A 12853-nucleotide genomic window follows, 5' to 3' on the forward strand; every position below is an offset into this window, starting at 1 on the left:
GATGCTGGCCCCCGAGGACCAGGACATGAATTAAGTGTTCTTCGGTAAGTCAGACGTTCTGGTCCCACAGGTAAAGGTAGCTGCTGTCTCTGGTGAGTGTGTGCAGTCAGGAAATAAAAGCAGATGCATCAGAATTGCTGCAGAAATCTTTTAATCCTGTCACATTTCTTGGCTCATTCAAAATTACTTTCTCCAATTTCATGGCTTGCATCTACAATTTTTTATCACAGAACAATTTTCCCATGAGACTTGAAAGTAGAGGGTGTCCAGTCCCGGTCCTTGAGGGTCCCCTGCATATTTTAGAGGTGTATCTTCTTCAACACAACTAATTTTAATCTGTGATGATTAACATGCTTCCTCGGTGCTTGATGACCAACTGAAAAGACGATTTAATTATTCAATCAGGTGCTGGGACAGGGAAATAAATAAAACATGCAGGACCAGAGTTGGGCACCACCACTTTAAAGCAACATCTTTTACCTCCACGGCAGGCAGGTTAACCCTCTCAGGCTCAAAATAAGTTTTGATAAAAGGACGAACAACTAAGTCCTTCAGGGGTACTTCTGAATTTAAAAAATGCTCATGAAATACGTATGTGGAGTAACCAGGTAGGTAGGTTTTAACGTTGCAAATCTGCACCGCCTGCCTCCAGAGGGTTAAAGGGGACAAAGAATCAAAACCAATATTTTCTTGTTGTTTGTGAATAAAGACATCTTGGGTGGTAAAAAGTAGCATGCCAAAACATCAAAGCCGTGCGTGACCTACTTTTTATGTAAATTAGAAAGTTTAAAAATGCCAGAGTAAAACTTGTTTTCTGAGAAATCTTTCATAAAAATGTCACAATGTGTGGAGCCCCTCCTCCTCCAAGCTGCAGACTCCAGTGTCTGCGGCCTTCTGGTTTAAACCAGCCAATCAGCAAACAGCTCATTAGCATATTCTGGGACAGATAAAGGCAGATTGAAAATGTATTTACTTACATTTGTTGTAGATTTACTTCATCCAGAGTAGACGTAATGTCTGACGGGTGCCTGCAGAAGCAGCCCAAACCATCAGCCCCCTACCACTGTGCAGACAGCTGGGGTTCGCAGTTTGTACTGGATAAGCTGTTTGATTTAACATGGAGCTGTGCATTATGAGTAAACACATCAACTTTGGTCACGTGTCTAACAGAAGTTTTGTGGTTCATTCAGGATTGTTTTTGTTAACAGGGACCTGTATACTCCAGAATACTCCTGCTTTTATGGAAGAACTCAAAGTTATAAATGAATAATCTGATCAGCGGCTCCTGATGACTCGTCAGTCTGTTCATTCAGTTTATAGCAGTAAGGTTGAACTTGCTCCCTCCGAAATGTATATTAAAGTAAGCCAACATACCCAAACTGGTTTCATTTAAAATAATAATTACAGGTGAAACTGGTGCAAAAGTTCTTTTATGTCAGTAATTCAACTTAAAAGGTGAAACTAATATGGGACAGACTCATTCAATGCAAAGCCAGATATTTCATAGCTTGGCAAAGCCATCCTATACATGAATATGTAGGAAACGTCAAGCACATTTTGCTTTGACAAATGACGATCTAGATTCTAGGCTACATATTTGAATCATTATTTGTTATAATTCTGATGATAATGATCACAGTTTATGAAAACCCTTCATTCAGAATATCACATCATTTGAATATTGAGAAAAGGTTCAATATTCTAGACTCAATGTGTCACACTCTAATCAGCTAATGAATCTACAACAGCTACAGAGGATTCCTGAGCCTTTAGATGGTCTCTCAGTCTAAGATGAGTGACATAAGTGGACTTTTACATCATAATCTATATGTTTTAAACATATGTTTTCCAGTTTCACCTGTAGCTCGTCAACTTGTCTTATTTACCAGCAGCAGTTCTGACACACATGCATGCACGCATGCACTCAAACACACACACACACACACACACACACACACACACACACACACACACACACACACACACACACACACACACACACACACACACACACGCGCGCGCACACACACGCGCGCGCACACACACACACACACACACACACAAATACATCTTTCTCATTCAACATGTGTTCTCAGAGTTGTTGGGATGCTGTCAGTTAAAATCAAATCACACAGTTCAGATCTGGTATTGCTTCATTTGCTCTTCTTGGTTTTGGCTGAGGAGTTTCCAGGCTTGGAGCTGGAGTTGTAGGCGGGGGACAGCAGCATGGTGAGGAGCAGCAGCACAGGCACCAGCAGGTACGGTGCGTAGATTGAGACCAGTAGCCAGCGCTCCTGTGGGGTTTGGGGACCCGGATGGGGTTCGACAGGGAACTGATGGAAGAGGATGTGGGAAAGGATGGGAACAAGTGTGGTGGCTACATGTGTGGAATACACAATGGCAGGAATCCGGATCCACTTACAGTCACCTGGAAGACAAGATTGATCAGGAGACTGGTCTGAGCAATGCCAGTTACCATGGAAATGGGTGCTAAGGAGGCATAAAGACCTGGTGCTCTGAACTGATACGTAACATAAACTATTATCTCTCCACCTGACCGCTCACTGATGGGATTAGCTGTTTATGCTCCAGTCATACTGCTGTGCATAATGGGTAGCAATATCCGCATCATTCCAGAATTCCTCAGTCAGATGTCACATTAGCAACTTAAACTGAGCAACCATGTTGTTTTAAGCCGACACAGGATGAAGGTGAAGACTGATGATGGATCACAGACACAATGATCCATCTAAGCTGCAGGCTGATGCCCCAAACTCTGGAGAGGGCAGTGGTTGTTGGTGGTAACGCACCAGTCCATTAGTAGCAGTAGAAGAAGAAAACAAACATGACGACCAGCATGCTGCTGGGGAACCATCAGCTTTACTTTGTAATTGCCCTCTCATGAACTCTGACCTTTACCCTGCTAACTGAGACTCCTGGACACAAGTGGCTGCTTCTTGCCTCCTGAGTTCCTAAAGAGCACAAATCCACTGTCTCACAAAGCATTTCTGCATTTAAAATATATTAAAAATATGAAATCTCATATATTGTATTGAACTTACCTTAAAACCAGATATTGACACGAGTATTAAGTGTCTTTCCTTTTATACCTAAAGATGAATCTGACCTCACTGGAGGGAGTGAGGGTGTCAGGATTACCGTAACAGATGATGATCAGCATCTTAAACCCAAATATCTAACTTTATTAAGATTTCACACTGTTAAACTGAAACAAAATATCCAACATTATTCCCTCTAGAAAACTCACCATCACTACGAAGTAATCCATGCAAGCAGCAACAGATTCTCCATGTGGAGATCAGGTTTACCCATTTATAAACATTCACATTTCTTTCAGATAAAACTTAATCATCAGTATCTGTACTAAAACTAGACATCTCCAGTAACGTTTGAGTAAAATCCCAGGATTGATGATTAATATTGGGCGCTTTTTATGGGGTGCCATTTGTAAAGTCAAACAGTCATAATCTAACAGCAATGTTTTTGGTTATTTAGCATATCATAAGAGAAAAAATTGGGAGTTCACTTTTTCGAAGTCATATTTTCACCATGTTATTCATACATTTATAAATGTTAAAGTTTCCAAAATAAATATTTAGTTCCAAAATAAATATTTAATTAGTAAATTAAATATTTATTTTACAAACTAAATATTTAGATCAGACCTAAATATTTAGTTTGCAAAATAAATATTTAACTGTAAATTAAATATTTAGCTTGCTAACTAAATATTTATTTGGAAACTTTAACATTTATAAATGTATGAATAACATGGTGAAAATATGACTTCGAAAAAGTAAACTCCCAATTCTTTCTCTTATGATATGCTAAATAACCAAAAATATTGCTGTTAGATTATGACTGTTTGACTTTACAAATGGCACCCCATAGCTTTTAACATTCTATTTTCATGGAGAAAAAGTCCACCACACACAAAAGCCACAGATATAAAACAGAAATGCATAATAAACAGTTTGATTGCATGCTGACAAAAACAGCATTTATTATTATATGTACTAGTGTGAACACCTGCTGTCTGTCTCTGATCTGAGGTTTGCGTTTACTCACCTTTGAGGAAGGCGTAAGCTGCAACTGGGAAGAAGGGCGTCTGCAGGAGCGCCTCACAGTAAATAAACGACCGGAACCACTCAGGGGGGTCCACAACCATAGGATCCTTGAACTCCTCAGCATACCACCGGAGGAGATCCCGCAGCTGCAGGAGCACAGCGGCAGCACATCACGCACTAACCGGGATCAGGGTTAGTCCTGCGGGCAGAAGCCACTTACCAGCTCGGGGTACACGTGTCCCGGTAGGAGGGCCTGGAGATCAATAAATAATGTTATCGGGATGTGGGAGAAAAAATAAAAGAAAAACAAAACTTCCAACAGACGGAGAGCCATCTCTTAAAAACTCAGACAGAACCACAGATTACCACTGGGTCGAAGTTCGGAGCAGAGGTGCGTCGCAAAAACGCCTGTTTCCAAATCCAATCCTATTGGTTCTGGGAGGGGAAGGGGCGTTCCACACGGTCCTTAGTCCAGGGGCGGAGAGGTGGTCTCTCAGGGTGGCACGAGCCTTCAGCAGGGGGCGTGGCTTATTATTATTATATTAATACAGTCTGACTGCTGAGTTGGGGTTAATTTATCTTTTTGCACGTTAGGAAATATGTTTTTCATTAAAGGTGTGGAATAGTTGTTCAATCAATACATGTGTGTTCTCTAGAATGAATGCCTTGTAAGTGTACTGTGTGTGTGTGTGTGTGTGTGTGTGTGTGTGTGTGTGTGTGTGTGTGTGTGTGTGTGTGTGTGTGTGTGTGTGTGTGCAGGGGCGCTGTAAAGTGGTGAAAGATTAGGAAGATTCTAAGGGCCCACAGCTGTCAGGGCCACAAAAAAGTTTCAAAATTGAATTAAAAAAAAGTTTAAAAATCACAAGTACTTTACTTTGTAGTATTTTTTCTCATTTAAGACATTAAACAAACATTCTTTTAGTCTTATGAAATGTATATTTATTCAGAGGTCCCTACTTTATTTTGACTAATTAATTTGACACCCCAGAATCGACATGAGCTATTGTGGGAAGACATTTAAACTACATTTACATACAGATACATGTATTTTTTATTCCATGTTACTTGGACGGGCTAAACAAGTTCATAGTTCTGCCTGCTCCTTTTTCAGTGAAACGAATGGATTATATGATGTAACTCTGACTGAATAATTATCTAAGTGAGCATGTTTGATAATAAATTTCTTACCAGTATACCGATCTGACATTTGTCAGAACAGGACAAATCAGATTCAATGTGCTTTCTGTCACCCTAAATCAGATCCATATCTGATGTTTTTATTACTTAAGTTTGTATGAACAGTACATTTGATACCACTTTTACATCTCTGAAGTGAAACAGATGTCACATAAGCGCTTGAGGAAGTGGGACACTAATTGTAAACAATGGATAAAACAAAATGATATATTTTGTGAGGTACTGGTTAGGGATAGTTGGGAAGCACTGATCTAGGTAATGCACCACAAGCATTTTTATTTTACAAGCATCAAAATAATCGCAACCCTCTTCTTTTTCTGTCACACCTAACACATACATAAACACACACCAATTCTATGTCACAGCTGATGCCTTCATTAAATCTAATAAAATCTACAGTAACTATAGTCTGGTGACTAGTGTCTAGTTTAGCTACATTTAGCTTAGCTGGAGTAATATAGTCTAACTCTGCCTCAACTGGTGACTTTTCTACTTCATTGTCAGCCAGACAAAATGTTGCTACAGAGAAACGCCCAAGGTACTGACCCCAAAATAAAAAATCATGTCCATTTATTTCACACAATCTCAAACGTCACACTAAAATTTAACTTTTAGCTCTGATTTAATTATTTCCTTATTGATATCAGATTTCCCTTTGTTGTAGGCAATCCTCGGGTGTCAGCAGGAGGAGGTGACCACCTGCATAACGGAGCACCCTGGTTCTGAGCCAGTTGCACCTTTGTGCTGCTCTTTGGGGAGACAGTGCTCAGCAGGTTAAACAACTGTAAAATTGATTTTGTTCGTAGTTTTTGTTTAGATCTCATACATCACCAGTTTTTCTTTCTTACAGACACATGCCTCCGTGTGATCAGGTGGTGTTGGTGTGATCTGGGAGGGCACACTCATGTCGTCATCTCCTTGTGCCGTCTCCAGGATCCTGATGGGAGTTCTCTGTGCCTATAAAGCAGGGGTATTTACTTCTGGGCCTGGAGGGCCGGTATCCAGCACGTTTTAGTTTCAACTCTGTTTCAATACACCTGATTTCAGTCAGCAGATAATTAACAGGCTTCTGCAGAGCTGCTGCACAGGTAATTCAACCACTGATTCAAGTGTGTTGGAGCAGAGAAACAACTAAAAGGTGCTGGATACCAGCCATCCAGGACTAGAATTGAATACCCCTGCTATAAAGCCTTCCTCCCTCCTCTGGACTTTTAAACATTAGTATTTTATTATGGTTTACCTGATTTAGTAAATAAATCTCAATTTATAAATTTCCTGTTTTGGTGCCTGTCCATAAAATCCTGCATTAGACACCGAAAGCTGAATGGATGCCTTTCATTCACTTTGACATTCAATGTATTTTTAAAGATACACTTGAAATTAATGTCAGCTGTTTAACAGAGTGGTGCAAAATAATTGCTAATGTCAGGATTTTTGCAATAACCTGACCTTCGTGCAGAGAAACTCAGGAGACAATTGAGCTAAAAACAGTTTATTAAAATGTTTGACGGATGACTGAAGAGGTAACAGCTGGAGATCAGGAACCAGAAGCTTCTGCGAGGAAGAGCAGAGGTTAGTAAGAGGCAACAGGTCAGGGTTTTCTTAGACTGTGCAGGTAGCTTACAGAGACTGAGAAACGCCACAGAGATGGAGCCACAGGTTTTAATGTTTAAAGATCAGAAGGCCCTGAGGTAAAATTGAGTGTTAGTAATGACTAAAGAATGACTTACAAAAGGAAAAGTTTAGGTACTTACGGTCTGAAGTTGTAGCGCAGACAGGAGATGGCAGAATGGTGGAGAAACAACCAAAAGTCTGGGAGAATGACAGCATGAGTTGCAAGTGGGTGAGCAGAAGGTAGTGGGTAAGCCGACAGACAGTATGGTTGTGTGATCAGGAGCTTCAAGGAAAGAATTTAGATCTGCATAGAAAATGAGAACGTAAGTTTGAAAAACGGCAGTCATGGGCTAGATATGGGTTAAAACACTGATGAGTGACCAGCTACCAGCTTTTATTCAAGGATGGGGTTACAGGTGTGTGAGGATGTGCCTGCCCCATGAGAAGAGTTTTCAGGTAAGCCTCTCCATGGTGCTCTGCCATGGTGACTAGCAAGGCTAATTAAGAGATTAAAGGGAACACAAACCCAGGACTCCGACACAAACTCCTGACAGCAACACAACGACTCCTCCCACAGGCGGTTGTTCCACGGGAGTACAGTCACACGCAGCTGCTCGAAGTTCAGCATCAGGCAACCTGTAGGCGATATAATCATACGTGGCTTCTGAGCATGCAAGTTTATTCTAGCTGTACAGCGTACAATAATAATAAAGATTTATTTTGTGTTGTGTTGTTCACCTTACAGGTTCTGTTAAAATCTTAACCTGTGCCTGCTTACAGCAGGTCTTTCAGGTCTTTTGAACTAGACACAGAGAGGTTCAGGCACAGGTACTCAGTCAGACTCCTGATATGGTAGAGCATCCACCATCACAGACTCGAACAATAGGTCCATATGCTTGTCAACTGGAAACAATGGAAAAAGATTACCATTAGTACAGATATTTATCTATAACCATCACTGTGGGTTTATTATACAGCCTATGAACTGCATGAGGTGGGATTGGTCTGCAGTAGGGATGTGTATTTTTGACTGAATTTATTGTAGGAATATTCAATAAACAGTCCAAACTGATACTTAACATGTTTAACATGGGTTATCTGAACCATAATAGCGAGATTTAAATTTCAATGGTGGAAACAAAACCCAATGCACACTGCTGCCAACTAGCGGTCGACATTTAAAGTGCACCAAAAAAAAAAAAAGAAAATACACAAATGTTTGCATGCAAATTCTTCCAAAAATTAGATACACTGCTTTTGAAAATGGATGTAATATCTCAGGAAAAAATATCACGATATATAGCCATATCGATATTTTAGAGACACAGTTTGAGAATATCGATACAATATCACTGGGAAAATATATCGCGATATATTGTCATATTGATATTTTCTTACATCCCTTGTCTGCAGTGTACTTTGTGTACACTATGGTGTGTCTTAGCTCACCAGATGCAGTTGATGGATGTGGCCGTGTAGCACTTCCATTGTAAAGCAATGCAGTAGTTTTCAATCTAAAAAGAAAGAAAAGAATAAATAATAAAAAAAAGCTTTTAGACAAAAACATAGATTTTATGTAAAAATTAATTAAAAGCATGTATTTAACTCATTATTGATTATCTGTCCTGGTTAACATTCTTTTGATGGAGAATACAGAACACGTGACAGAAAGCACATTGAATCTGATTTGTCCTGTTCTGACAAAAAATGTCAGATCTGTATACTGGAAAGTAGAGCTGAAACAACTAATCGATTTAATCGATTATAATCGATTATTAAAATAGTTAACAACTTTTTTAGTCATCGATTAGTTGTTTAATAATCATATTTTAACGCATAAAGTCTATTTTTTACCACAATCTGACATCGGTTACAACCTGTTAAATTTGCCGCCAGTGTGTGGCAGTAACAGGCCACTGACCTACCAGTGGAGCCGTAGAAGAAGAAACGAGCCAATAAGTGCCCTCGGTTTTCACGACGTAACACGTTACTGACGCGCATCTTGCTGTGAGAGATGGCAGAACAAGAAGAAATACGGAAGAAAAATAGAAGCGACAAAACTGAAGAGAAACCCCGGACAAAAACCTCACGAGTATGGGAGCACTTCACTCTAGATGCCATGAAAAGACGGTTAACCTGCAAAATATGCAAAAACCATCTAGCATGGCATGGAAGCACGACGTCTCTAAGTGAACATTTGACACGAAAACATGTGGGGGCTGATGCAGCAGAGGAAAGTCCGGTAAATCCGGTAAGTAACAGAAAATAAACAAGCTAACGCAGATCAAATTTGGGAGCTGAGTTCATTATAGTGGATGTTAAACATGTTTTTTTGCCGCGTCAGTCTACGGTGTTCTACTTCTGATTGACCAAATGCAATCGTGAATCTCCTCCGTGTTGTGTATCATGCGCTTGCCAAATTTAGCATGTGTGTTTATAAGAATGTTCTCGTTAAGAGAAAAACGGCACAAACCCATAACTGTCCCTCATTCAAAAAAGGACAACTCCGCGGAGAAAAATATACAGACGAGCTGTGTCCAGGTGAATATAACGCGGCAGAGTTGTACGCTTTCAATTTTTAAATACAGGAGAAATTCAGAAAGTCATTTTTTTTTACTATTAAAAGGCTGTTTTACTGTCTAACGCTGTAAAACGCCTCACATCTAACGCTGTAAAACGCCTCACAACACATTTTTGTCAAAATAAATTATCACTGTATATTGTTAATTAATAAATAATAATAATAAATAATGTAATATTGATTTAGTGTTGTAGTGTGTGTGCTGCTTTATTTTATATGTGTACTTATTTCAGTCTATTTGTGTTTCTTATGCAGAAAAAAACAAGCAACGACGGACAACTACATGGGGAACAAGACACTCATCCCCCAGCAATGCATACCACTTACAAACTCTATTCTAGATTCTACATTATTTTTTATGGAATTTACCTCTTATATTTTGATGCCAAAAAATTATTCTGGACTGATATTTTGTACTGTTTAGCTCATTTTACACCGCTGATTGTGTTCATGTGCAATAAAATAGATTGCAGTCAACTGCACAATTCTCTTATGTTTTTCTTTTTCTAAACTGAAATGTATTCATCACTTGTATAGGTTAAATAGCTAAACAATAACAAACCGATTAATCGAAAAAATAATCGACAGATTAATCGATTATGAAAATAATCATTAGTTGCAGCCCTACTGGAAAGAAATTTATTATCAAACATACTCACTTAGATAATTATTCAGTCAGAGTTACATCATATAATCCATTCGTTTCACTGAAAAAGGAGCTGGTAGAACTATGAACTTGTTTAGCCTGTCCAAGTAACATGGAATAAAAAATACATGTATCTGTATGTAAATTTAGTTTAAATGTCTTCCCACAATAGCTCATGTAGATTCTGTCTGAGTTATACCATAAAAATCCTGCAGTTCCACTAAAAGAGTATTTATCTGCAAAACAGCCTGTTAGCTCAGCTTTCTGCTGCTTCCTCTGTAGCAAGTTAGCAGTACACAGGTTACCTCCAGTAGCTGCAAAGTCTCTGATGTTCCATAGGTTCCTGAAAAATTAGCAAACTTATTAACATAAACTGCAATAATTAATTCCATGAAACCAGTGATGAATATGTTAAGATGAATTTTTAATACGTCTCTCTGGAACAATAGACCATTGTCCTGAGGCTAGCACAATGACTTGCTTAGCAGCTAGCTAGTGAGCTAACGTCTGGTTAAAACCAACTTAAAAAGTGGCTTAACTTACAGATTAACTAAGAAAAGATAAAATATATTATCAATACTCACTTTAGATCCTCAGTAGACACCACAGACAGCAGAAATAATGTGTTTGGGGCTCAAAATTCATGTTGTTGACCAGGTGGGAAAAATGTCTTGGAGGCTACATCACTTCCGGGTCACTGAACTGTCACTCAAGAGAAACAACTGTCCTGTGGGAGAGGACTTCTCGGAAGTCCCACCCACCCGAAAGGGTTGTGTCAGAATTGCAACCAAAAACTCAGGGATTGCAAAGGAGAAAGCCAGAAAGTGTAAGTGCAAATCTGGTAGTGAGAGCAAAGCTCTTAGCAGCGAGAACGAAACTAAGGAAACCGATAACAAAAACACAGGGGCAAACAGAAAAAGGAAACATACTTTGTTACTACGTGTGAGTGCGTTTTTGATCTCTAGTTTGTTTCCTGTGTTCTTACTGAGGCCCTGTCCACACGTAGCTGGGGATCTGCCAAAACGTAGATATTTTTCTACGTTTTGGCCTGTCATCCACACGAAAACTGAGTTTTTTCACACGAAAATGGATCTTTTTAAAAACTCCGGCCAAAGTGAATATCTGCGTTTTCTCTGTTTTGAGTGTCTGCGTGTGGACAGACAAAATCGGAGTTTTAAGGTCCGCAACGTCACTTTCCGCGACAAAAAATGCTGACATCACGTGTGCGACCTGTGGTTACACTAGCCGACAGCATGGATGCCCTCAGAGCTGCGCTCGCTTTATCAATTGTCCAAGCGCTTTGTGCTTGTTTGTTTTTGCAAGCGGAATTACTGCTCCTTGCGGAAGACGACAGACGAAGGACGAGGTTAAGAACGGGGGAAGTACTGCCGCCTACAGGTCTGGCATGGCCTTAACAACGTAGTTATCCGGGTACGTGTGGACAGAGTTTGTTTTAAAACGCGGTGGTGTAGATGCAAATTTTTGGAGGGGCGGATATTCGTTTTTAAAAAAACCCGGCTACGTGTGGACTAGGCCTTAGATTAGTTTTCCGCTCTTTGGTGTTTTATGTTCCTTTCCCCAGTCTCTCCTGCAGCTCTCACTCCCCACACACCTGCTACCAGTTTCCCTGATTGCTTCCCTCTGTGTATAAAGCCCTGTCTTGTCTCAGTGTTTGTTGGCCCATCGTCAGCATTACTTGTGCCTCCTGTGCTCTTGTGTTGACTCAGTGCGTTTTTGATCTCTAGTTTGTTTCCTGTGTTCTTACGGAGTCATTTTGGATTTTGCCCTTTTTCGACCTGCTCAGCTCCTCCTGAAATAAAAGATTCTGATTTTTGCAATCACTCCTTGCTGTGTTGTTCTGGGTTCCTGCTCATTGAGTCCAAACCTCCTACCAACCCTGACAGTAGGATGTCCAGTGAGTTGGAACATTTTTTGTAAAATCTCCTGACTTCTCAGTGGTGCCCAATGGGCTCAAACTCCAGTTTGGCAGCCCATTGATGCCTAAACATGCTAGATTTTTTTATTCAGCATCAGCTTTCAAAGAGGACAGAAAAAGCCCTTCGTGTGGGGCCCAAGGCAGACTTGGGGCAAAACAAGTCTGAGTTGCACTATTTGATTCTGGGAAATTACTGCAGAGACCTTAGTGTGGTGTCCTCCCACAGCTGCAGTTTACTGAGGTGATGCTAGAGGACCCAACAGCCGCTGTTGCGACCGGCTTTTAGTCAGAAAACCATTTAGAATTTGATAAGCAAACAGTTTGCTCATTCAGGTGGGACAATAGGACATGATGTGTTTGTTCTCTTGTGGAGCAGGTGAGCTGCTAGTGTAGAAGAGAGAGGCATGGTTAAAGATCAGAGGTCATCAGGTTGATGAACGCAGGAACCATATGAGGTGCCTGCAAGCCTGCTCTAAAAATAGTACAACTTAACTCTCAACAAAGTCTAAAAGTATTTTTTAATCACCTTTGCATTGATATAGATTTGAAAACTACAATATTGATGAAGCATTAAAAGGTAGTTCAAAGGTCAACATAGTGCTTAAAACAAAACTTTGTGCATCAACCTGGTAACCCTTCATTCAGCTCAAAAACCATGAAGCAGAGTCACAAAGGGTGATGACCCCATCTCCAGATATTGCCAAAAACATATATGTGGTGTTGTATCTTGGCAACAACTGAACTGATGACATAACATGCACTCAGCAGCAGCTGATGGTGGGGTATATACT

At 40.1% G+C, this 12853-nt stretch overlaps 1 protein-coding gene and 2 long non-coding RNA genes across 3 annotated transcripts; all 3 read right to left on the reverse strand.

Moving 5' to 3' along the window:
- Positions 1-1913: 1913 nt before the first annotated feature.
- On the reverse strand, positions 1914-4609 carry tmem97 (transmembrane protein 97). Its single transcript, XM_015952062.3, has 3 exons — positions 4309-4609; positions 4090-4234; positions 1914-2428 (listed from the first exon to the last, which is right to left on the reverse strand). The coding sequence occupies exons 1-3, from the start codon at positions 4420-4422 to the stop codon at positions 2154-2156; spliced, it is 534 nt and encodes a 177-aa protein (XP_015807548.1). The 5' UTR covers positions 4423-4609; the 3' UTR covers positions 1914-2153.
- Positions 4610-6761: 2152 nt separating this feature from the next.
- LOC107380733 (uncharacterized) lies at positions 6762-7186 on the reverse strand. The gene is made up of 3 exons (XR_011516017.1): positions 7040-7186; positions 6910-6971; positions 6762-6839 (listed from the first exon to the last, which is right to left on the reverse strand). It is a non-coding gene; the product is annotated as an uncharacterized lncRNA (long non-coding RNA).
- A 526-nt stretch (positions 7187-7712) lies between these two features.
- Positions 7713-10806, reverse strand: LOC139062477 (uncharacterized). The gene is made up of 4 exons (XR_011516016.1): positions 10711-10806; positions 10432-10469; positions 8349-8413; positions 7713-7802 (listed from the first exon to the last, which is right to left on the reverse strand). It is a non-coding gene; the product is annotated as an uncharacterized lncRNA (long non-coding RNA).
- Positions 10807-12853: the final 2047 nt, after the last annotated feature.

Source organism: Nothobranchius furzeri, chromosome 13 (assembly GCF_043380555.1).
Source record: "Nothobranchius furzeri strain GRZ-AD chromosome 13, NfurGRZ-RIMD1, whole genome shotgun sequence".
In the NCBI taxonomy this organism is placed as follows: domain Eukaryota; kingdom Metazoa; phylum Chordata; class Actinopteri; order Cyprinodontiformes; family Nothobranchiidae; genus Nothobranchius; species Nothobranchius furzeri.

Bases quoted from the DNA above. Each gene is read 5' to 3' on its own strand.
- tmem97 (XM_015952062.3), bottom strand. From the start codon at position 4,422: ATGGCTCTCCGTCTGTTGGAAGTTTTGTTTTTCTTTTATTTTTTCTCC. The intron at 4,235-4,308 runs GTAAGTGGCTTC...GTGCTCCTGCAG, and splicing joins GACACGTGTACCCCGAGCTG to CTGCGGGATCTCCTCCGGTG. The intron at 2,429-4,089 runs GTGAGTAAACGC...CTTGTCTTCCAG, and splicing joins AGCTTACGCCTTCCTCAAAG to GTGACTGTAAGTGGATCCGG.